The sequence below is a fragment of the Tyto alba genome, unplaced genomic scaffold, assembly GCF_018691265.1.
Source record: "Tyto alba isolate M040663 unplaced genomic scaffold, T.alba_DEE_v4.0 Super-Scaffold_21, whole genome shotgun sequence".
Taxonomy (NCBI): Eukaryota; Metazoa; Chordata; class Aves; order Strigiformes; family Tytonidae; genus Tyto; species Tyto alba.
Window position 1 is genome coordinate 16816282 of NW_024881295.1, and position 25698 is coordinate 16841979.

At 48.7% G+C, this 25698-nt stretch overlaps 2 protein-coding genes across 4 annotated transcripts in view; one reads left to right on the top strand and one right to left on the bottom strand.

The window, feature by feature from the left end:
* The window catches only part of WNT5B (Wnt family member 5B), a 75871-nt gene that overhangs the window by 17261 nt on the left and 32912 nt on the right, over positions 1-25698 (bottom strand). The window contains exon 1 of one of the 3 annotated variants that reach the window (XM_042795400.1): positions 19110-19977. The exons of the other annotated variants lie outside the window; for them this stretch is intronic. Within the exon in view, the coding sequence (XP_042651334.1) occupies positions 19110-19229 (120 nt within the window). The 5' untranslated portion in view covers positions 19230-19977. Of the gene's footprint in view, positions 1-19109; positions 19978-25698 lie in introns of those variants that run through there. 3 annotated transcript variants of the gene reach the window in all.
* Positions 20820-24180, top strand: FBXL14 (F-box and leucine rich repeat protein 14). Its single transcript, XM_032986425.2, has one exon. The coding sequence runs from the start codon at positions 20912-20914 to the stop codon at positions 22112-22114; it is 1203 nt and encodes a 400-aa protein (XP_032842316.1). The 5' UTR covers positions 20820-20911; the 3' UTR covers positions 22115-24180.

Genomic DNA, 25698 nt, shown 5'->3' on the forward strand with positions numbered 1-25698 from the left:
CACCCCTCCCACCCGTGGTCCGGCGATCCCACCCCGTGGCGTGGCGTGGCGGGGAGCCCCGCGGCCGCAGGTGTGCGGGGAGCCGGCGGGGCACATCATCAAAGCGCCGCGCTGGCCCCGCTACTTTTGTAATGCAGGGCCGGCTCGGAAACGAGCCGCGCCCCCCCCCCCCCCCCCCCCAAAAAAAAAAAAAAACGGCCTCCAGAACGGCCGCACGCCGTGGCCCAGGCCCCACGCCCCGGGCTGGGGGTCTGCGAGGCTCGGCGGGGCCGCCGGCGACGAGCGCAGATGGGGCTGGCACCAGAGCCTAATGGCTTTATGGGCAGGGGTGGTGGGCAGGAGAACGGCTTCAAAGGCTCCTCTTGTCCAAACACCCTTCTCCCTTCCCCGCTCGACCCACCGGGAACCTCAAAGGCGGGGGGCAAGCCGGCAGCTCCTCAGCCCTTTCCCCTGCCAGACCCCGGCAGAAAGCATCCCGGAGCCCTGCGGGTACTTGGGACAAACGCTCCCGGCGCCCTGCCTCCCTCACCCCCCAGGGAAACGGCCGCCTGTATCACTCTGTCGCCTCCATCTCTCCACGGTCTCCCACCCGCCCTGTCCCACCCTGCGCCGCACGGTCCCCACCTCTCCGCCACGGACAAATGCCCCCCTGCCTCCTCTCCCACACAGCCTCCTCGCCGGGCTTGCCGTCCTCCCGATCCTGCCCCTGTGGTGGCAGCTCCCCAAATGCAGGCTGAGCGTGCGGGTCCCCCCCAGGTTGTGGCCACGGCCTACGTGGTCCGAGACCCGCAAGAACCCAGCCTTTCACTCTCTCTGCTGCACGAGCAGCGCCCGAGACATGAATCACCAGGCTCGGCAGCTCAGACCACTGAAGTATATTTTTTATCGAATTCCTCGCGCCTGCCATGGTGGACTTGCTGTGTTTGTTTGCAGCACGCTTCGCTTCCTCCCCCATCCAGATGTGCTGTACCTGCAGCTGGCGGCCCATCTCACCTGGCAGGCAGATGTGGGGCTGCAAGTGCCAGAATTAGCCTCAGGACAAAAAAGCCTTGTGTGACCCAGAACCTCGGCAGGAGGGGAGTTTTACTGCTTGGGCACAGCAGGATCCATGTCTGAAGAAAACAGGGTGACTTTATTCACATCTTCTATATCCTCCCTTTTCCTCCTCCCACAGCCCCGAGCGTGACGGAGGGATGGCGAGGTGTATGTGTGTGTAGCCACGCATACATGTTTTGGGTCTGTTTCTATAGGGAATAGACAGAATGGAAAGTTTATCTCCGGGAGTCTAGGGAGGAAGGAAGTTGTGTATGGTTGAATGGCTTTTCCATGACAAACAATGAGTCTGCACAGACATGGTGTGATGTCACCTAAAGAATTTCCAAGCCAGCCTCAGATACAGAAAACCTTCTCGCTGGCAGAGATGACAGCATCCCACCTTTCCATCTCACCACAGCCAGAAGGAAGAACTAGCGCAGGGGGAAAGAAAAAAAAAAAAAAAAAAGCCTTTGCTGTCTCACACACGCACACAAGGCATGTGCCGTGTAAACAGATGACACGAGGGGAGCGGTGTACCTCTGAGCTTCGCCCTCACCAACCCTCCTCGTTGCTTCTGAGAAAGGAGTAAACCATGGCGAGCCGCCCCAGTGCCTCTCCCAGCCAGGAATGCAAGATGACACCGGCCGATGGGGCACTTCCACAAATACAGGTGATGTCAATGTCCGTGGGCAACGAGGACGTACCACCACACGGTGCTGGACTGGTGGTCCACCCCCGGGTGCCGTGCCACGGTGGAAACAAAAACCTCTCCCAGCTGGTAAAGCTCATGTGAAACTTGGTCCAGAAACATACGGCGTTAATTAAATATCTCATTTTAAGTATTAATACGTGAAGGCAGCCAATGATTAACAACAGCAAAGTGTTGTGAATGCTGCTAGTAGCAGCCTGACCGCCAACAAGCACAAGCAAGGCAATGATCTTATTTTGAAATGTGAGACATAAAAATTGCCATATGGGATAAGATCGCTTATTCAGCCAACATTATACCCTGTCAAAGGTGGCAACTAAAGGAGATGCTTCAGCGGGAAGGGTCTGAAACTCTGAATTCTACCTAAATTCTGCTGCTAGTGAAAGTGACTGCCGTTGAGTTAAGATGTGAATTATGGAAGTGAGTCCTTTTTAAGGTGCTGGAAGTAATTTCTTCACTGGCTGTGTTTATGACTTCAGATAAAGTGGTAGTAGCAGGTGAGGCATTGTTGGAGGGATTTAGCCTTAGCCAGCAACTTCCAGACTAAAAGCTGCAAAGCACTTGGCTGGGGGTCCAAAGAATACTGTCTATCCCTCTTCCTTGCGTCTGTTTCTACTTGCCACCAAAATCTTGAAAGTGAGCTTTCCATTTTGTAAATAAAAAGCTTGGGTTATTTTTTAAGTTCAACTGCAGGGATGGTTCAAACAGCTTTGACGAGGTTGTTTGCCAAAGCAGGGCTTGGTGGCAGAAGTCAGTGAAATTCTGTGAGGATGAGAGGTGGGGTGAAGTGGGGCTGCTGATGTGCTGGGGTGAATGGAGTTAGTGAAGCGTCAGGTAAGAGAGAAGAGGGTAGGGTGCTGCTGGCAGGTAATCTGGGATGACCAACTGGGATGCTGGGAGGGTCATCAGGACTTAGGGGGTTCAGGGGAAGGAAGCAAGTGAGCAGAATTTTGGATTGGGTCCACGAGTAGCATGAAGGGGGGTCACTACGCTAACAGGTATTGGGAAGGCCCTAGAGAAAGCTGGTCTCACCTGCCTTTTGGTTCACTGGTTAACCCCTGTCTCAGATTCAGGACAGCCCAACCTCACCCCAGGCAGACCACCTCTACTGGCCATCACCTCTGTCCACCCCCGGTCACCCAAGTGACTCCTACTTTCATCCCAAACCATCCCTCCCCTGCAGCAACCCACTCACGCCAACTCAGACCGCTCCTGCTATAGCAGAAGAAGAAGGGGCAGTAGAAAGACCTCCAAAACCAGGGGTTGCTCTTGCTTCCACTGAAAAAGGCCCCATCCCACCCCTTCCAGTGGGCAGTACACTCAAGCAGCAGTAGTGAGCCCACACTGCGGCTCAAGCACTTCAGGTCTGATGCTTGCACCCAAACCGCTGAGGATCACCTGAGCCAAAGAGGGAGCTGTTTCCTGAAAACAGGACATGAATCTCAACCCTCAGATTAAAGGTCTAATGCTCCCTTCTTAAGAGGAAAGAGCAGTGGCAGCAAGCTTGCATCTTTGTAAAGCGCTGGCATTCTGCTGTATTCAACAGTCTGCTGCCCCAGGCAACTGTCTACTGTGTTGCCTGCCTGCCTAAAATTGGTACCTGTGTTTGCCTTTGTTCGATTTTCAGAAGTGACAACTGTGCACGAAGCATAAATTTACACATCGAGTTTCCAAAGTCATGGCAGAGCAGCTGGAGAGCTATCACTGCTTTCCCAATACCGTCCCTGCCGTGTTTGCTGGAGGGAAGCTGCAAGACTCCAAGAAAGGGAGGTCATGTCCATGAGATCATTTGCAAAGATTTGGCAGACTGTAAAAAAAGTTGAACCCTGGCTGGAAGACAGCCCTGACAAATGAGAAAAGGAGAGTTACTCATGCAAATTCTTTGTCCTACCCTTATTGTTTTTCAAAAATCTGGGATGTCCCCAAGTGTGACACAGATCTTTATCAAGTGCTATAAAGGAGTGTTGAAAGAAAGCGTAGGTCTCTTTCCACATAACTCCAATGATTCTCATTTTTGCAACTTGTCTGGTTTCTCCCAGGCTGGGGAGAACTGGACATACATGCTGCCTGTAATGATCAAGAGCTTCTTTCAAGTTCCTGTTTATTCTTGCAACTTGACTCTGGTTCAATGCTTCTTTTTAATGCCTTGCAACGTCCAGTGCATCCAGAATCATTTCTTGCTCACTCTGACATAAGACACTTACTCAAGACAGATAAAATACTCACTGAAGTACAGTCTCCTCTACTTAAGGAGCCAGTAGAGATGCACTGCATGGGAAGGAGGGTTTCCATGTGCTGCTCTAAAGGGAATCCCTGCCCTCTGGTTCTATGCCATGGACCTGCTGGTTGGCAGCACCAAGGGCTGTACTGTAATGTCCGGCTACACATCTGCTTCTGGCAGCCAGGCTTGCTTTTAACCACAGTTCTTACAAAGACTTCAGGAATCTCATTAAAGTCACATACTTGCCCATTCAGCTGAACCAGTTTTAGAGGGAATGTAGATTAAAAAAAAAAAAAAAAATAAAGAAAGTCCCTTGAAGCTAAATTGCAGCCCTCACACAGAAACCTAAATCATCTTTTATCCCACCAGCCCCCACTCGCTTGGTGCTGTGCTGCTCCCCTGCAGCCGACCTGTCCCTCTCTCAGCACCATACCACCATGCTGCTGTACTGGTGTCAGCCTTCCCAGATCTAAATGTGTTATTTTATTGGTATTGTGATTATTATTTAAACAGCAACCAGAGTCACCTCCACAGGTTCAGATCTAGCTGGTGTGTTACAGAAGGTGTAGTAAAACCTTCTCAAAGTATCCCAGCACATCAGTCCTTCGTGTCTGCCTCTTTTGTCTTGACATTGCCTTGCCTCGTTGAATTGTTACACGTCTGTCTCCACTGGAAGGGCAGATTATTTCTGTTTATGTCCTGCTTGTTTCTTTTGGTACTTATAGACTCAGTTTTATCTCCTGATGTGCTCATGTGCTACCTTTTTCTGCATCTCATCACCTGTCACCCCTGCTGACAGATCCAGATTTCCTTTCATCACTACCTTGCTCTTTCATTTTTCCATGACTCCCCTGGCCAATGACATCCAGTCTCACTGTCACCAGGGCATGTAGTGTAGCAAATGCCAAGATATACCTGCCAGTCTCAGCAGACCTCAGTGACAGCTGTCCCTAAAGTGCCTCACCAAGGAGAGCAAGAATGGAGGAAGGTTGCAAGTAAAGCAGAAATATTAGACAACAAAAGAGGCCAGATAATAAGTATTTCCACCATTTAAAACCAGAATAGTTATAAAGGATAGTGATTCTATGAATAAAAAGAGCTTCCCATTAGTGAAAGATACAGAATACATGTAAAGCCCTATGAACATTGTCATTTATGCCACAACAGTTCATGTGATGGGCAACGAGCTCACCTGGAGCAAGACCATCTCACCTGCTACAAAAAAAAGGAGGAAACTCCAAGGACAAACCAGGACATGACCCTCCTCCCTCTCAAGGCGATTCAATGGTAGTTGTACTCTTACAGCAGGTTAAATCCCAGTGTTGAGCCAACCTGATCCTCTGACACCAACACTAGATGTCCCAAAGAAAAGTGCAAGAGACTCAGCAGCGACCTGTGGAGCGCCTGCAGAAGCTGCATGTGCTGAAGCAAAATCCAGTTTGATTATTCAAAATCAAGAAGGAAACAACATAGACCCATCCCTGCAGGTACATAGCTGTCTGGAAACTGTCCATATTTACAATATTCCCAGGGAGAGATCCAGGCCATCCAGTTCCCTTTTCCATGGGAACTCTATTTGCATGTTGGTGACCTCAGTCAAAAGCCAGAGACCTGAACCGGGTCATGTCTGATCCAAATTTTGCACTTCTTGTTCCCACAACTACTGGAATATCAGTGTTTCTGGGGCTGCAGCAAAGCATCCTTAACCACAGACCTTCTTAGTTAGCGACCTTTACTTATGCGGACCAGCCCTGTAAGAAATTAGGCCAGCTCCACTACGTGTAGTCATAATCTAGCAAATCACTAAACACATATTGTTGAAAAAAGTAACAAGCATTATCCTCTGCTGATGGTTCAGTGGCTTCTTTAACATGCCCACAGTGTCACAGTTTACTTGCCAAACAGACACCCCATCTCCTTAATTTTTACTAACAACTTCTTCTTAAGAAATTATTCCCTAGACCCCCTTGAAGGAGCCACAGGAGTTCAGGTTGAAACACAAGCCCAGGCAGGGCTGGGAAGCCCACGCTGCTGCTCCCCAACACCGCAGATTTCTAGCAAAGAAAGACTCCAATCCTTAAGGACATCTAGCCAACACCTTTCCCAAGTGTTAAGTTTACACGGAGGATTAACCACCCTAGAGGAGACTAAGACACAAGGAAAGTGAAAAGAAGAAAGTACATCCCTCTTTTATTTGTTTTCCAGGGGCCAACCCTGGGAGCTGGTTTGTTACCTGCTGTAGCTGACCGTGGCACAGACCCCTCAAGCAGTGACAGGAGGGCAGCCCTCCTCCTGCTACAGAGCTGATGCTGGCTGCAGGATTTGCATGAGAACTCTGGACTCAGGTTATGGTGGTTACGAGCACGGACGAGCACATCAGCCCTCCTTGAAGATTAGGAAGGATAAGAGGACAAAGTTCTCCGACAGCATGAGCAAGGAGGCAGTGAAAGGCAATGCATGTCAAAGCAACTTCTCTGCAGAGATTTCAGAGCAGTCCAGGGGGTAGAAACAGCTGGATGACTTTAAGTGGTTTCTTCCTTACTCCGATCTTGCAAAGCACGGAGCACTCTTTGTCTTCCCTAAAGGGGTGTTTAGCTCCCTCAGTCCCACTGCAATCATCCCAAACCGAGAAGATTTATGTCTCCGCACCTCACAGGCCTGGACCTCATTTTTGCTCTGAGTATATATTCCTTTTAACTTGTTCCATAATTTGTAATAATTACATCAACTGGTAAAGAAATATTTAAAATACAGTTAAGCTGCTGCTACAGTGGTTCTTAGCTCTCCAGGAGCAAATGACCAAGGGAAGCAGGGAGATGCATGGTTACGGCTCTGTCTTGGACATTCAACACCTCTGTGTAGGTCACAGGGACCGGTGTCAGGCTGACTCAGATCAATAGCCTCCTGTCAGTTAAATCATTGCCAGCAAAGCTTGCTATATACATTTCCAAAGGAAACAGTAAGCCATGGAATAAATTCAAATTGAATTTAATTTCTCTTCTTCAAAGACGTTCTTATAAAGTCCAGTCTAATGAAAAATCATATTAATGATCAGCTCTTCCTCCACTCTAGAATTGCAGAGCAAGCACATACACTCCATACATTAGACCCCACAACTCTAACAGCCACTATTTTCCCCTTACCTTACAGAAAGGGAAAGAGAGGTGCAGGAAGGGCTGAGTAACAGGTTCAAAACAGTAAATCTGTGGTGCAGATTTACCTCCATTCAGCAAAGCATTAAACCAGATGCTTGAACGTAAGCGTACGCCTACTCATTTTTGCTGAATCAGGGTTGAAATTAAAATCTGCTTGCTTTTTCCATTCTTTGTACCACCAAATACTTCTGCCATCAATTAAATATTGGTCCTGCTCAAATACAGTGCATTCAAAGTGCAAGTAATAAACAAAACATGTGGGAATAATGCTCCAGTGTATCAACTGTTGTCATCTACAGAGCTATCACAGTTTCCAAACCAAAGAAAAAATATTTTCCAAACACGCTTATTACATTTTAGTGTTAAAAAAATATATAGAGAGAAAAGACTGAAAGACTAGAAATAAATCCCTGTCTATATCAGAAAATTACACTAATTTAACTAATTTCAGAACTTATCTTCTATACCATCACACTTCAGTGAAGGAATTTCCTGTTAATTCTGGATGCAACAGATTTAAGCTAATCCTGTTCAAACTGTCTGGGGAATAGACTGCATATACATTTGTACCAAAAAGAATATAATTTTATATCTCGCCTTTATTCTAGCACCAATCACATATGTGCAATTCTAACTGCAGAAAACAAAGTAGCCTATTTTAGATCCTGTTTGCAAAATGCTATTATAACATTATTCCCTGCATAAAGAGTTTCTAGATACAAATTTTGAGCAAAATGTGCATTCATGCAAACGTAATCTGGAAGAGTTATATCAATATATCAGTGTTGCGTAGGTTAGTTACCCTTTAAACCAAAAGCAAAGCCTTCAAAATGAAGATCTGTACTGATTTAACTAGTCTGTTCAGTTAAATCATTGCAATTTTTTTCATTTTAAGTAGATATGGTCTAATATTACGAACAAAGGGGTGTGTCTCTTTTCAGTGACATATCATATGATCCCATAAATAAACTCAGTGAGCATCTTGAAAGCTGTGATTTATTTGGGGTCCTTACTCTGTCTGGCATCTCACCATGCAAAAAGCTGCGACTCTTTATCTAATTTCCAGTCTGAATTTATTCAGGGCCAGCTCACGCCCATTTGTTCATATGCCAACTTGTCCCTTAAAACTCAGGATGGCAGAACTGAGGCCGGGGCCTGACGATATGCTTCTGGTGGCAGCATTACCAGGGTAATAAAGACTTCTCTCTCCCACCCCAGGGCCTCATCCCAGCCCTGTGCCGCAGGACACTGCTCTTTCAAGATGCAGCCCTTTGATGATATAAGCAGTTAAAAAGATGATATAAGGAGTTAAGAAGATTCAAAATTAAACTTACAAAAATAAAAGGCTGGAGTTTACTTATTTAACTGCCTAGACTGGTTCAAGTGGGAATCAGAAATGCGGCGGAGCGGGGCAGGAACGCGTAGCTGGAGAGGGGTGAGCCACCTTCACCTGAGTTAAATTCGCATGGAGCCACACTGACACTTCAAGAAAAGGTGTACTCCTGGGAGGTTTTCTGATTGTGGATCCCATCCCTGACTGATTTCACAGCTCACTGCCACAGGCTGAGAGCACAACCGCACAGAAGGTGAACTTCAGCTTCTTGGACAGAAACTACTTACACCCGTACTGCTGCCAAAGCCCCTGTGTTATCAGGGCAAGGCCTGAAGTACAAGAACGTGGTAGTAAAAACAAAAATAGTAATTTAAATCTATGTCTTAAAAAATTAGTAACAACGCATTAATTTGAAAGATGCCCCTGTCTAAAATTACCTGCTTTGGAACAGATGAGGTTTCCAGTACAGCAACTTGTATTTGATGCTTTGTAAATCCTTCCCTGAGCAGAAGGAAAAAAGAACTGGAAAAGTAAGTAAAATTACTAGTGCACTTTACTCAAATTTATTCCTTTTCAATGACTTTGAATTTGACTCAGTTTTCAAAGCATATTATATAGATATTTTAACTGCCAAAGCTATCCAAAAGCTTTCCAAAAAAAACTACGTTTTTTTCCTGCTTCTCTCCTCAACATGAACTGTAATGTGACATTTTTGCTGGTGGTACAGATACTAGAATAGCATCCATCTTCTCCTCCCACAGCTCTGCTTGCCCAGCAGGGCTAACGAAAGTCAAAACTTGCTTTACATCAACACAGCCAGTGCAAGTTGTCACCAGACCGGCTTTCCACCCATCGTCAGGTTTTCTGAGCACATCATGCATTCCACTGGTGGGGACTTTATCCTCCAAAGAGCTCAGCCCACACCTAGGCTTAAAAATGAGGGATCAGATTTCAGAGGTGCCTGTGGAAAACTGCACTTTTCCTTTCCTGCTTTTGACATGAAAAATGTTGTAACCACCAAAAGCAAAACTCCAAGGGGTTAAATTATCCGGGAAATGTAGGTGCTTATCTAACACCACATCTACTCAGAAAGTAGTTTACAAGCCTGTGAGTGATGGACACCTCAGAATTTGGCCCTAAGCTGTTCTGAGAGCCCAAGTTGGTCGTGTTCACATTTTGCAGCCCTTCAAATACAGATTTAAAAGTCACCGTTCCTGCAGCAGGTGCACCTGGACTGGATAAGGGTACCCGATTTAGATCGTTACGATCCTGCAAACCTCAGACAGGTGCTTGGATATTTTGACTTCTAATGCCAACCAGTTTTTCAATCCAGTTTGCTATCAAGAGCTGAGGGAGGGCTGGACTGCTTCTTTTGATGCAATGCGGGTTGATGTCATCTTTGAATGATCATACACCTACAGCGTCAGATGGTGTGAGATTGTCACCAGGTCTCAGAATCACACTTGAAGAAGGAAACTAATAACTACTGAGTGATTCTCATTGCTTGTGAAAATTCAGCTATGTATATGATTATGCGCCAGTTTATCAGAGGGCGTTTTGATTATTAAAGGTCTCCAGAGACAACCAGAGCTTGGCAGATGGAGGCTAAAATCCTCTCCTGTGGCCAAACTTTACCCTGAGCAGGGGGTGGACATCAGGCCAGGTCCCCCACAGGGACAGCCCTCCTCCCCTCCCCGGTCACACTGAGGCTGCATCAAACCTTTATGCTAATAGTACTCTCTGGCCATATAACGTGTGGCACTAAATTGCACTGGCCTGGCATTTCCAGTGAGGAGCACGTACAAAGCCGACGATTTGGCACGAACAGTCCTCGCCGCGGTGACTTGGTCTGGAGCTCTGCTGATCTGGGCAAGGTGGGATCTGACCCTGTGTCTGGTGACTACAGCAAGGGCTCAGGGCAGGTCCTTGTCTTCCCAGCACCGTCGCCGATGTGCTTAGCCATCTTGTTTTGGTTAGAACTGACTGAGGCTCCGAAATTCAGTTTCTTCACCTCTCAGGGGGAGGTAAATTTATTTCAGGACCTGTACTGCGACCTTGCCTGTGGATGCTGTGGTATGTTACAGGCTCTAATGTATTTAAAGATCATTCAGTGAAAACATGTAAATACAGTTGTTATTAAGTTCACAGTAATACCTCAGGCAGAACTTAGCAAACACAAGAGAACAGTCTATAGGAGACAGCTTTTTTTTCTAAGAAAGAAATGTGTTTATTCTTCCCTTGAAGCTAAAGGGAAAACATGTACCCAGTGGGTTAAGTTCTTCCAACTGCCACTCACACAGTGAAAATTAAAATGATCTTATTTTACACTATCATCCAAAAGGACGTTGACAGTTCCCTAGCTTTTTTTCCCCATTATCTTTAACATACTTATTCTCTCTGGCAATGTGTTACTGAATACGTTGACTAGACAGGACTAGGGAATTTCTGCAGGGGGAACAGCTGTACATCTGGAATGCAATCTTGGCTTTTTTGGACAAAGTTCTTGCAGAGAAAAATGTGTTTGTCCTGCAAAAAAGTAGTATATTTGTAGAGAAGGTAAGGATTGCTCATCTTGCAGGTGAGGGAAGCATGCTGCGTTGCATAGAAGGGTTATGTGCGTGGTGTCTTGCCTGCTTGCTTGCAGGTACAAACCACTGAAGGCTGGGGTATGAGGATATATGCACCCATCCCTGCAGCTGGCAAGATGTAGGAGGAGAGAAGGAATTGCCTGAGTCTCTATATTGCAGGAAAAGCAAGAAATCCTATTAAGGATTTATGCTGTTCCAGCAAAATAACTTCCTCACTTGAAGCAGAAGCCAGCTTTTTCACTGTCTTTACTTCACTTGGGCTGACAGCACGCAGTTCTTCGGCCGAGCCCGGTGCTGGTTTTGTACTGAGAAATTCATCACTAGGAAACGGGCTATGAAGCCTCCTAGCTCTTATTCCTGCTCTCACTCACAATTTCAGTTGTCTTTGAGATGTATTTCCAAGACTTTGCATGAACAGCCCTCATATTGCTGAACACTTGTAGTGTGAAAGCAGTTATTTATTACATGAATGGGTTTGAAAATATAGTGACACGCACGTTCAAAAATATGTCCTAGAGAAGGCATGCATGGGAGATGCCTGAGAAGGCATTTGTGCACGGTATGTAATAATTCTAATATGTTTTCATTTACACAGTGTTTCCTCCACGCAGAAGGGAATATAACAAAATGCAGCTAAACCCGCATATCCTTACAAATAGGGGGAGAGAGAGTGTTTCATACAAGGTTAAACAAAAAAATCTGTTTAATGTCACTTTGGGGATTAGAGGAACCGGAGTAAAACAAACATCCAAACCAAACTTTGAGGGGTTGCTTCAGGAAAAGCACGTGTGCAAGTGTGTGCCATCACATCTGCATATTCAATACGTCTTGCTGGGACAGCTTGGGGAAAATAGGAAGCTGGAAATTTTCAGTGTGGGAATTAGATGGAAGAATGTGAACCATTCTAAACAAAACACAGCGAAGTTGCCAGCTGACTTGCTAAAATGCCAGCGCTCTCTAGGATCCCTTGAAACGGAGCTGAGGACTGGCCTTGCCGTTCAGGCAGCGGGTAGGGAGCCAGGAGATCTGGGCTGTATTCCTGGCCCTGCAACAAACCCAGCATGTGACGCTGGAAAGTCAATCAGCCCTAAGTTTCCAAAAACTGATTTCATGCCTATACTTCTGTGCACCTAGCGTGAGACAGCATGTGCCCAAACATCCAGGATTTCAAACAAAGTTAAGCCGCAGGTAGTACCTTCCCATCCATGCAGATGGTATGTTTTGGGGCTCAGTTTTACCATGGATGCAACGGGGCTAAAACCTGCAAAGCAACCCAAAATGCTACAAAGCTGCAGGTATTACATGATTACGCAGACCTCTCATTTTGCCAAAGGAGAGGTGCTACGGATATGCAAAGGAGTATTATTTAGTTACCTGTTGTTTCCCACATCCTGGCAACCATGGCCATTCTACAAATATTTTCACAGGTTTCGATACATCTGAAGATTTTTGTTTATGTTTCCCACTTCAGGGTATCAAGGAATAATCTTCTTACAAAAGTATTTACTGTTCCAAAAGGAACATAAAGAATACAGACCGAGATTGCTGGCAAAAAGTGTGGAACAACACCACCGACAAGACTAGGAAAATACTAGATCTCAGGGGTGAAATAGTGGAAAGAAAGAGGCTTTTCCACATGGTTTAGTCAGCATGTATGCTAGGGGGAAAAAAAAAAAAAAAAAAAAGTAAAAGCAGTATTTCTAGCTTACGTTTTCCTCTGCGCACACATTTTAAAAAAAAAATTTGGAACCATCTGGATTAAAGAAAGTTGTGTTCTCAATGTACATGACAGGGTCTGGTCACATAGAAGATTGATTTACAATATACTGTAGGCAAAGGATTATTGTGTTTTTTTTTCTGAATGGTGTGGAAACAAGTTGAAAGAACTAGCGTAAAACATAGACCTTGTTTTACCCATTTATATTTCCACCTCCAACACAGTGAATGCTATACTGTCTTCCCACCCTGTTTGTGTCTGCCCTTAATTTTACCCCTGCATTTTCAGAGAGGATTTTCAAGATTTTTGTCATGTGCAGGTAGATAACACACACTGGTGAATTTATCAGTTTGAATGGAGTTTTAGAGTGTCCACACGTACACAAGAACAGAAACAAGAACAAAAGCAGTTTCTGAAAGGCACCTCCTTTTGCCACCAATTCTCTGTGCATCCACTGCAGTTGCAGCAGATAACTGTCAAAACCAGGGGAATTTAGCACCAACAGTTGCTGTGCCGTTACTTTTAGGAACAAGATGTTAAAGTAACCTTCCTTTGGCCAGAACTAATCCAAATTCTCCATTAAGTATAAAATTGTAATTTGTATCTTTATCCTGCCTTCTGTATAAAACTGTAACTCTCACCTGTAGTTTGTGCTGGGCTCCAACCATGACTCTGATTTTCACACCATGTTTCCAAAACAGTACTGCCCTATTTTTCAGTTTTCCTCCAAGAACCTACTTCGGAGCTGATGCTCGTAGGGCAGGTGACACAACTCTGTCCAATTCTAGTGAACTGCCAATTTTAGAATGCTATTTACTACCTGAAAATGTGCTGGTGGCCACAGTTCAGAGAGGGAGGAGTTAACAGCTGAAAGTAATGCTGAAGTAATCCATGGGCACAAAAATCTAGTGTTTTGAGAACCACACAGCTACATCTGTACCCGCCCTGGGCCCAGCTTACCTTCTTGTGAGGTTACCTCTAACTCTCACTATTGCAAGAATATATGAATTACCCGTCCCCAGACCTCACTCCTGGAGCCCTTGGCAAGGCTCAATTGGAAAGGGACAAGCCCAGGTACTGTTGCCTTTTCTTCCTTTCCTTCCCTCTGACACAGAGGACAGCAAGAAGCTTCCCTGATAACCAAATAACCCTTACTCACAAGCTGGCCAGTACTGCTGCATCGGCCCTGACTGCGTGGAAACCTTCAGCAGAAGGGAGGCTGTGCCCGCTCTTCTCCAACCTCAGCCGAAGGCCAGAACATCTCCTCCGCCCCAGGCAGAACGTGCTGGCTGTCAGCGGAGCTACATGCACACAGCGTCCCATCGTCTCTGCTGGGTTTTGGGCTAAACAGCTGTTACAGAGGACGGTTTCACAAACCTGCTGCTGTAACAGGTACCACACAGCATGTCGGGCACACATGTTTCTGCTGTGACTGCAGAGGCTGCCCCTTCTAGATCGAGTTGTAGAGGTCTCAAGAGTTCAATCCCCAGGAATGGCTTATGAAAGCAATTACTACCTGAAAGGTCTCTTTGTTTTTGTGCCACTGCTTTTAATAATAATGATTACATGAGATATTTTCTGCCATCTCGATCTCCTTTGGTACTGCTAATAAAGAAATGACAAAGCCCAACACTTAAAATAGCACCCAATGCAATGAACTGCAAGCGCTGAGGTTTGAGATTTTACATCCTGCCCTCCCAGAGCACTTTCCCTTTGATGACTTTAACCGCCGAGTACTGAGCTACGTATAAGCCACGAAGGGTGTGACATGCATGTTAGAGTCAGAGAATCGCCTGTGGCCAGGGGCCCAGGTCGCTTGCTCTAACCACCAGACAGTCCTGTCCCACAAGAGCAGATGAGAAATACATGATAGATACCCAGCATTCAAGTGCAGTTGCCTGGACCATAATATAATCTTTTGGTTCTTCAAGCGATCCTTTCATTTATGCTTGGTTCAATCTGTTACAGCAGCAACAGTTGCTGGCCAATTTAATGCCAAAACTCCTATCAGCATAGTTAGATTCTTGTCAGCTACTGACTGACAAGTAATATCAAAACCTGAAGAAAATACCCAAATCACAAAGGCTCAGATTTAGAGCTGGAGTCTGCACCGAGACACCAGCTCTGAATTTGCCCCAGCACCTAACCACATATTCACAGTACTCTGTATTTTGAATAAACCACCCCTGACACCAGGAAATACACAGCAGATCAGAATTACTTTGTGCAGGAGGAAGCATATAATCCTAAAATATAGTCTCACCTAGCACCTATTAGAGATACGATACCTGCAAAGTACAGAAAAGCCACCAGTTTTTTATTTTTCAGGAAAGCTTCATGGTGATCTAAGCTTCACAACAAAGCTTGGCATGCAAGAGGATCCCAATGTTACAATTAGCAAATAACCCACTGATTAGTTACATTTTCTTTATAATCTCTGGTCAAAAAAAGGATCATGACCAGCATGAATTCAAAAGGGAATCCATTCATTTAACAGCCCTATCCTGATTTATATATGTGCGTATGCGTGTACATAGATATGTACATATGCTTATGTAGCTAAAATATGCACGTTACTCATCTGTTCTGCCTACACTTAAATGCATAACTCTTAATCGAGATCTTTGTCATGTAATTACTGGTTGCATTCACAGAAGGGTTCTAGGGGATCATATTTGCTTTACGTCCAAGAAAGGAAAGAAACCTCTAAAACACCCCAGCGCAGCTTCCCTGACACCTCGCTAAGAGCAGAAAAGCTCTGCAGTAGCAGTCAGGAGTCCACTCAGCGCGAAACGCTGATGAGCACCACGTTCTCTCCACAACAAGCTGGCACCCTCCTTTTGCTGAGCCATGCCAGAAGATGATCGCTTAGGTGTCAGCAATGCAAATGGGCTGGTTTGGTCTCACTCACACACACAAAACACATTCTGCAAAATGACTTTTAAGAGGTTCCATTAAACCAACTTTAAACCCAGTTTAAGACCATGGGTTGTATCGGGTTTGGTTGATTTTTGTGGACACGCTGCAAATCTGATGAAGAAGATCTGGAAGTGAATTTCTGAAGAAAACTGCAGTCCCCTGGAGTGTGGCTGACACTAGAATTTGAACCAGTCCCAAACCAGTGTTAGCTGAACTACTCATTAAGCCAGTTGCGTTTTTCAGAGGGGAAATTTCCCCACTGTAACTTAGACTGCAGCGAAACGCTATAAACTGAGAAGTAATGTGGTGGTGGGCTGGACAAAAGGATCGAAAATCCAACATCAGCCAGTCACAGAAAATTAGCTAATGGATTGTCTCAGGCTACACCCCAAAGGGCACCAGCCTGCAGCCTCTTCAACAGATGAGGCAAGCTGAGGCCATCCATGCCTTGTTTTTGTTTTCAAGGGCAGGAAGTAAAGCACCACTGTTTTAAATGAAAGCCCAGTTCTCCAGAGCTGTTTGCATGAATGAGGACCCCACTGGGCTCCGACCTGCCTAATATCCCTTTGATCATCGTAGCTGCACCGAGAGGAGCACGTGAATCTGAGCTGCCTGTCTTCTTTGCTCCCTCGGATGAAGCTGCCTCTTGTCGCCCAGGCACTGGGCTGCGGGACGGCGGGGTCAGGTGCGGCAACGGGAGGGATTGGCGACAGCAGGGGGGCACAAGAGAAGGCAAGAAGGAACACAGGCCCTCGAGGAGCCGGTTCAGGGAAAGGAGTATGGTTAGCTAGGCAAGGCAGAGAAATATACTACTTTAGGAATTAATTTAAGGTTAAATGGATCAAAAGAGAGAGAGAGAGAGAAGGGTTAGAGGATCACAGGCTTTATTGTTCAAGTGTTTTCGTATCATTTCAGTCCTGCAGTCCCTGTGGCCATCGCCCCTACGTAAGAAAAAGCCAAAGGCCAAGCAGGTTCCTGTGGGTAAATTCGCAAGTTTTCCATTTCATGGCTGAAGCCACAAAAAAACAGAAAGCACAGGAGTAGGGTAGCAGAAGAAAAGGAAATGTAAGGAAGGACTCTGTTATCTCTTAAAGGATTAATTGGTGCCAAAAGCTACCCTGCAAATTGAGAAGCAAAAGAAACAAATAGGGACAGACCGAGATGGGAGTTGCAGAAAGACCTGGGGGACGTTATGCCCAATCATGCAACAGAAGATACAGGATAGGCGATGGTGCAGCTTTATCAGCATGAATTACTTCTAATCGCAGAAGCCACAAATGAATTATATGGATCTTCCTGAACCCCTGCCAAGCAAAACAACTGTCCGGCCTCCGCTGAACACCGGTGTAATTGGGGAAAAAAAAAAAAAAAAAAAAAAAAAAAAGAAAAAAGGGATGAAACATTTGTCTGGCAAGTGCTTTCAAAAAGAGAAAGCGGCTGTTGGGAGCTGCTCAAGGGGCTGGAATGCTGGAGACGGTTCCAGGGGGTCGGATGAGCCTTCAGAGTGCATATGAGGCAGGCAGGGATTTTTAACAAAATGCGGTTTATCGCACGGTGATTACCACCTATTTGTACCATATGAGATCATGAAAAACACAACACATATTTCCTTACTCCCGGAAACACAAAATCAACTGAACAACCATGTGATAAATTGGCCCTTTTCATGAACTTTTACTTTGTCTTTCCAAACCTCTATTTCCAAACATCCGTCACTTAGATAAAGTGAGCAATAAAAATCTACTAGAAAAATACTTTCTGTGCCCACCCCCCACCAAAAAAACAATCCCACAGTAGGTTAGGATTACGAGTCCAAATTCCAGGGCTGTTCCATTTAATATGTAAATCTAAAATTGTTCACAAGGAAGCACAGACGCGCAAAGTATGTAACGTGAGAAAGGGAACTTCAGAGTCTCCAGAAAATACATCATCTATCTCTTTCTAACCTTTGCTGGTTACACACAACAGGCATTACAGACGCAACATGCTAAGACATAAAGAAAAAAGTATTTCAGGCAAGCTTTGTATGCTTTAAAAAGCACACCTTTCCCTGCTCCCCCTCAAATGTGGTTTGAAGGCTTAGAGAGAGGAAATACTGCGTTATTTCCATGGTAAGATTCTGCAGTCGAATTTGGGATAATATGGTAAAAGACTTCATTAGCACTCTTTCAGAACGACTTGTATAACTTGCTTGTAGCTTTGCCAGTTATGAGTAATGCAACAATCACTAAGATACACCAACACCACCTTTGTACCACATTTCTTTCACACGCTGCCTGATGTCTACCGGACTCAGCCTTCTCGTACGCGATCCTGCTGTCTTCAGCCGAGCAATCCTGGCCGAGGCAGGCCCAGGCGGCCCACGAGATGCCGCACCTTTCACCTGCTCCTCACTTCAAGGAAATTCTGCTTTTCGCTTGCCATGTTCGACGACTGGTCTGAGCACAGTAGAGCTGCAGCGCAGATGCACAGCAAGATCTATCCCCCCCTAATCATTTTCTTAATGCGATGGTTAATCACCTCTCCCTGCCCCGCCGGCGCAAAATAATAACGCTACCACGATAATTCGCACTGGGCGACACCCTGATACAGCATCTGTGTGGGGCTGCTGCTCCACGATCACTAAAACCAGGTCTACACGTTGCTGGATCACCCAGGAGCACAAATTTGGTCAGGATCGGGCCAAGGCACATGATCATGCTTCTGCTGAATGAGCCAGAGCGCACGACACGAAGCCAACGCCAATTTTACGCTGGCCGTATGCCAGCCACAGGGGTGCAGACGATACCTGATCCGGCTGGAGTTGTGTACTGTGATACCTGATCTGGCATAAAGTCTGCTAGTAAAAAGTTAACCTGTCAAAAACTTCTTGAATTAACTTGAGCAGGCAGAGTGAATGAATACCAGGTCAGCACTTCACATCATGCGGCCACCCCGGTTTTGAGCCAATAATAGGAGTTGCACTGCTGGCTTTTCTGTGTTGCCAAACCACAGCCTAATGTCGATAGTGATGCTTATATGCACGGGGACCTCACTGCAGGATCAGGGCCTCAGAGTCCTTCAATTCGCCTTGCCTCTAACTTAAAGCAAAAAGGAAAGAAAAGAGGCAAATGAAATACAGACATTTAACCTCTAAGTTGTTGGCAGAGTCTAATATGGAATCTATACGTGAAGGGGGAGCCACAGGTGTTTCTGTAGCAGATAAATTCAGACGATGATTAAAATAGAGCCTGTTCCATCAGGTTAGCAAAAGTCTCGGTACAGCAAACACATCAGTAACTAGGCTGATTTTTGTCACGTTTTCGTAATCCAAACAGTATTAAAAATGCACCCTGTCGTGTTGAACAAATGTGAACTTTATGTTTTTTCTTTACAGCTCTTTGGCACAGAAGGGCAGTCCTGCTCTTTTGAAACTGTTTTGAAAAGCCTTACCTGATCTCTGGTAGAACTTAACCCATTTTTAACGCTGGCGCAATACTGCCCAGTGTTGAAACATGCACAGTTACCATTACACGAGGCTACAGACACGTAGGAAAGGTGGATTTCAAACATTCTTTCTTGAAATTGCTGGAAATCACTGGAAATTGCTTGGTTTACTTCAGCTATTTTCAGGGCCAGTTCAAGGAGACCATGAGCTGAGAGCCATTTTCATAAGTTTTTCCATTTCCCATCACGGAAGCCCTAACATGATCCTCCTAAAAGGTCTGGCAACGTCGAGAGTTACCCAGCTCTCCGTGCCACTTCCAGCCACGCTCCTATCGCTCCCGCAGGGGTGTCTAAACAGTGCATTCCCCAATTTTGGTCCTGAAGGCCATCAGAGAGTCTCAAGGCCAAGCGCCGAAGCAAAGCAGCCTGTGCTCCAACACGCAGTGGGGAGGCAGCGGCCCGCTTTCCCCTCGCCGCCCTGTTCAGCAGCATGAGCACCCCCCGTCCCTCCTCAGGGGGGGTCCGGGGGTCCCCAAGGAGCCCGTTTACCAGCCGGCCCGAGGGGGCTCTCGGCAAGACGCCAGGGGCCCACGGGGAGCGGGGAGGCCTGAGGTGAGGGTGGTCGGACTGCGGTGCGGGGCTGAGCTGCAGCGGGGCAGCCATCTGCGGCCGGAGCCCCCCTCACGCCGGGGCGGCGGCGGGACGAGTCGCCGGAGGGTGACAGCGCTGAGCCCAGCCACGGCTTCTCCACACTGACAGGGCGGGAAGTGTGTGGGGGGGGCGACGTCCGCCGGCGGCGCTCGGTGGGCGCCTTGGCCGCCCACGGACGGGCAGGGCGCGGAGGTTGCGCGGCCGCGGCCCCCCCCCCCCCCCCGTGTGTGTGTGTGGCGCGGCGCGCGGGTGCGCGCCACCGCGGCGCAGCAACGGTTAACGGCGGGGCGCAGCGAATGGGCCGCGCTGTTTCCAGGGCGACAGCTCGGAGTGTTCCGGATCGTACCATTGCGCAAGCGGCGCAGGGGGGTGTGTGTGGGGGGGGGAGACGGGACGGGACGGGGGCGGGGGGGAGAACGCGAGCGGCGCCGCCGCCGCCAGGCCCGGCCCAGCACCGCCTCCTCCCTCCTCCCCCCGCCTCGCCTCGCCGCGCCTCCTCCCCCTCCCGCCCGGCCGGAGCGCGGCGCCGGGGCCCAGCAGCGAGCGGCGCGCGGCGGAGCGGAGCAGGCGGCCGGCGGCGGCCGGGCCCGGAGCGGCGGAGTCGGTACCGGCGGCGGGGCGGGCCGGGCCGGGCCGGGCCGGCGCGACCTCTCGCCCTCGCTGCCCTTCTCGCCGCCGCCGCGGGATGCGGGCGGCCCGGGTCCGCGGACTGTGAGCGGCGGCAGCGCGGAGACAAAGGGAGGGCGGCGGGTGTCGGCGGCCGGCGCCAGGGACGGAGAGCGGGGACCGCCGCCGCCGCCGGGGCGCACCCGCCCGCCCGCCGGGAGGCGGCACGATGCGGCACGGGGCGGCGCGGCCGCAGCAGCGCGGCGGCAGCAGCGGCGCGGCCCGCCCGGCGCGGCGGTAGAGGCGGCGGCCGCAGGGCGCGGGGCCGGGCCGGTCGCGCAGCAGCGTCTCCCCCCAAACCCCCCACCCCCCCCCCCCACCCCCGCGGGCCGGGCCGCGCCGCCCGGGCCGGCGATGTGAGGGCGGCGGCGGCGAGGAGGAGCGCGGCGCGGCGCGGAGCGGAAGGCGGGCGGGCCCCGAGCGGAAGCGGGCCGGGCCCGGCGGCGAGGAGGAGCGCGGCGCCGGCGGGGGCGGCCGGGCGCGGGCGTGCGATGGAAACGCACATCTCGTGTCTGTTCCCCGAGCTGCTGGCCATGATCTTCGGGTACCTGGAGGTGCGGGACAAGGGCCGGGCGGCGCAGGTGTGCACGGCCTGGCGGGACGCCGCCTACCACCGCTCGGTGTGGCGGGGCGTGGAGGCCAAGCTGCACCTGCGCCGCGCCAACCCCTCGCTCTTCCCCAGCCTGGCGGCGAGGGGCATCCGGCGGGTGCAGATCCTGTCGCTGCGGCGCAGCCTGAGCTACGTGATCCAGGGCATGGCGGACATCGAGAGCCTCAACCTCAGCGGCTGCTACAACCTCACCGACAACGGGCTGGGCCACGCCTTCGTGGCGGAGATCAGCTCCCTGCGCTCGCTCAACCTGAGCCTCTGCAAGCAGATCACGGACAGCAGCCTGGGCCGCATCGCCCAGTACCTCAAGGGCCTGGAGGTGCTCGAGCTGGGCGGCTGCAGCAACATCACCAACACTGGCCTCCTCCTCATCGCCTGGGGCCTGCAGCGCCTCAAGAGCCTCAACCTGCGCTCCTGCCGGCACCTCTCCGACGTGGGCATCGGGCACCTGGCAGGCATGACGCGCAGCGCGGCCGAGGGCTGCCTGGGCCTGGAGCAGCTCACGCTGCAGGACTGCCAGAAGCTCAGCGACCTCTCGCTCAAGCACCTGGCCCGCGGGCTGGGCCGCCTCCGCCAGCTCAACCTCAGCTTCTGCGGGGGCATCTCGGACGCGGGGCTGCTGCACCTCTCGCACATGAGCAGCCTGCGCAGCCTCAACCTGCGCTCCTGCGACAACATCAGCGACACGGGCATCATGCATCTGGCCATGGGCAGCCTGCGCCTGTCCGGCCTCGACGTCTCCTTCTGCGACAAGGTGGGGGACCAGAGCCTGGCCTACATCGCACAGGGCCTGGATGGGCTGCGCTCCCTCTCCCTCTGCTCCTGCCACATTAGCGACGAGGGCATCAACCGCATGGTGCGACAGATGCACGGGCTCCGCACCCTCAACATCGGTCAGTGCGTCCGCATCACTGACAAGGGCCTGGAGCTCATCGCCGAACACCTCAGCCAGCTCACGGGCATCGATCTCTACGGCTGCACCCGCATTACCAAGCGGGGCTTGGAGCGCATCACCCAGCTGCCCTGCCTCAAGGTGCTCAACCTGGGACTTTGGGAAATGACTGAGAGCGAGAAGGTCAGGTGAGAGGAGGGGGGCGCCCCGAGACCTCCATCTCCTCTGGAGGGACTCACTGACTGACTGACTGACTGACTGACTGACTGCTGCAATGGAGGAGAGAAAGAGAGAGAGGGGCGCGCACAGAGCCATGCTACCCACGCACCCTGGCACCGGAGGGAGGAACGTAGAGAAAGAGAGTATATCCTCAACCCTTCTGTGCTGCCTACCTACCCTTGCTCTGGAGGAGGAGGAAGGGGGGTGGGCAGGAGGAAAGAGGGAAAGCACCTATCCTTCCTCCAGGCCATGTCTCCAGCTCCACGCTGGGGAGACAGAGCTCCCCCTCCCCCCCACAGCATCCTTCCCTGCAGAAGAGGTAGAAGCCCACACTCTTATGCACTGGGGCTAGAGACACCCCTCTTTATCCCCACTCCCTGATTCCATCCCCTCGTGCACTAAGGATGGATAAAGAAAGACCCTCGTTCTGCCATGTATTCAGAATAGATTATTTTTGGTTTCTATAAAGGAGAGTGGGAATGGAGATGGGAACAAACAATAACAACAGCAGAAAAAGCTTCCTAGCTACACTTACGTACCCGGCCACCCAGTCATCCTGCGCTGGGCACAGGCGCAGCTTTTGGTAAAACAACCATTCCACCTCTGCGCTCGCCCCTCCCCTGTCAACTGGGAATTGTGACAGAAATACTGCTCCCTAGGTACATTGATTTTTTTTTTTTTTTTTTTTTTTTTTAAATCTGTTTTCAATCTCCAGTTCCGTGTTATTCTCTGCTGTGGGTGGATACCACCTCCCACTATTCCAGTTCTCCAGTGCACTGAGACTAGGGATAGCTACGGCCTCTCCTTTTGTCAGTATGTTTTTGTGTCATCCTGCACTATGGTTAATGGAAAAGCCTAGGCACTCCATTCTCTCTCCCCATCTCTGCTGGAGGTGAAGATACCAGTTCCGCCTTTTCCTGTCTCTGTGGGGACTGGACACGGACCCCAGTCTCTTAAGCCTTCCCATGTACTGGGGGACTCTGAGAGTTACCGAGACTCGTCTTCCCTTTCACCGTTCTCTCTTTTTCTCCTCTCCTTCTTCTTGGCAACAGGGATAGACATATCCAGCTACATATCCATTCCTCTTTGGGTTGGGGGTGAGCAGGTAGAAGGGGTGGCTAGCTCCCCTCTACCCGGGGGACTTAAGGAAGAATCTCCAGCTTCATTTCTGCTTCATTTGAGATACTGTGACCTGTTTTTATTTTGAAATGCATAAAAAAAATTACTGCTACAAAAACAGCCTCTTACTCTCCCATCTATCCCTTGCTTACGTCCTGTAACTGATCCCAGTTTTTCTCACTCATTCTCCTCTTTACAGTATTCATTTTCTTACATGATTTTATTTTTAAAGACATTTGAAGTTGCTGTTCTTGTGGATTTTTAAGTACATTTTTTTTCTGCTGAATATATTCTATATATATAAATATATATATGATGTCTGGCTACCTCGTTTTAATTTGTTACTTTTTTTTTTTTTTTTCCCCCTCCTCAAAAGCCCTGGAATTCTTACAGGAAAGAGATTTTGAGACTGAAACATTTTTGTGCCTAGACTGGAATAATGCCCCTTGGGTTTGTTCTTTTTTTCCCCTTCCTCTCTCTGCCCCCATGCCCTGCTTTGGTTTTTTTTTATTTTTTTTTTTATTTTTGTCTTTAAGCTTACCCTACTGTGTCCCACCTTCACATTCTGGTTGTGCCTCTCCCTCCCTCTTCACTGGGGACCCAAACTGTGCTTCTGCATTTTTACTCTTCTAGCACAAACATGTAATGTGAGAATCCATGCTGAGGATCGGGCTACTGTTAACAGAAATGTGTAAAATGCAAGTTCGTTTAAAAAAAAAAAATATATATATAGATATATGCAAATGCTTTTCCCTCCCCTCCCAAATCACCTACAAAAGGTCACTATGCCAGGCTTCCTGGTTGTAGGTGGAGAGGAGCAGAGCTGGCCTGTAGGCCCCGAGGCTGCAATGTGAAGGGGAGGAGACTGAAGTTCATCTGTCTTATCTCTGTTCTGTCAATAAAATGGAGCTGGGTCTTTAGATTATTTTTTTTTATTATTATTATTTTAAAGAGGAAGAGTAAGTTTGGTTTTTGTTTTGTTTTGTTTTTTTAAAGAAAAATATCTTGGCTTTTTTTTTGTTCATCTGTTCAAAATCTCAAATCCTCCACAGTAACAGGCCAGACCATGGAGTTAACGCAAACCCAGAGACCCCTATGGATTAATTGTACTGTTTGTGAATTTGTATAAAAAAAAATAACAAAGATCCTCTTAAAACATTTTATATTCTTACAGTAAAAGGTTAAACATATTTATATAATAAAAGAGGAAATATGAAGTATGTTTTTGAAAAAAAAAAAAAAAAAAAAAGCCGTATCTGTGTTGTCTGTGCTTTTTAAAGACATGCATCTATCTATCTGTCTATCTATTTATCTCTTTGTTGGGTTTGGTAAGTATGCCGTGTGGCTCATGCCAGGGGGGTTTGGGGCTGCTCGCTCTTGTTCCAGAGAGTGACAGAGGAGGAGAAGGAAGGAAGAGAGCCTGGTGCCTCCTGTGCAGGATGTTGAGTAACATCACCCTGAAGAGTTTGTAAGGAAGGGGTTTGGTAGGACCAGCCTCGTCTGCGAGGGCGCTTGCAGCATCTGTGGGGAGAAACCGAGTTCAGCTGCCCATCGCCATGCGGTGTTGGTGCAGTTTGAGGTCAGAAAAACCGAAAGTGCTGAAGCTCGCTAGCAAGTGAACTGAGTGTTTGGTGGTGGAGGAAGACATTTGGGGGCGGGGGGGTGGGGGAACACATGGACGGAAAGGGTGCGTTTCTGAATTTTTTAAAGCTCCAGGTAGATGGCAGAGGGTTTTTTGTGATTTAAATTGAGGCCCACACTGGGTGGAAGACTCATCAACTAAAAATGTTTCCCAGCAGTGACAACCACCAAAAACCGCGCCCTCACCAGTGCACAAGGACCTGGGAAATTTGAAATGTCTTGGTTGGTTTCCACTGCCCAGGCAAACATTGAAGAGGAAGTAAAGTGGGAACATGTTGCGGGGCGGGGGTGGTGTGAGTAAAAAAAAAAGTTTAAATAATCTAAGGTGTCCTTTGTCCTATATCATAATCTTTCTCCTCAGTGTATGACTTTTAACCTGATGGGGTCCTTTTTTAGCCTTCCGTGGTGCGGGTTCTTTATTGTTGTTGGAGACGGAGCTTTAGCGGTGTTTATAGGGCAGTGACAAAGCCCGTCTGCCCCCAGTCTGGCGGCGGGGCTCGCTCGCCCCGCTGCCCCCTTCCTGCCTCGAAGGAGGGGGAATGCGAAATGGTGGAAGAAGCCGGAGCCATTGTTCAGGAAAGTTAAAAGAGGAGCTGTCCTTGCTTGCTTGCTCAGTCATGCATACTCAATCTGGCCGGGCCCGGGTCCCTATGGAAAGGAGGAGGGCGATTCTTCCCCTCTTTTTAACATTCCTCTCCAGGCCTGGCTGTATTTAAGCTGCTTTCCTCCGCGCCGGAGGAGGAGGGAGGGGGATGGTCTGAAGTTCCTGTACATTTGCATTTTAAGCACTTCCAGCG

Bases quoted from the DNA above. Each gene is read 5' to 3' on its own strand.
- FBXL14 (XM_032986425.2), top strand. From the start codon at position 20,912: ATGGAAACGCACATCTCGTGTCTGTTCCCCGAGCTGCTGGCCATGATC.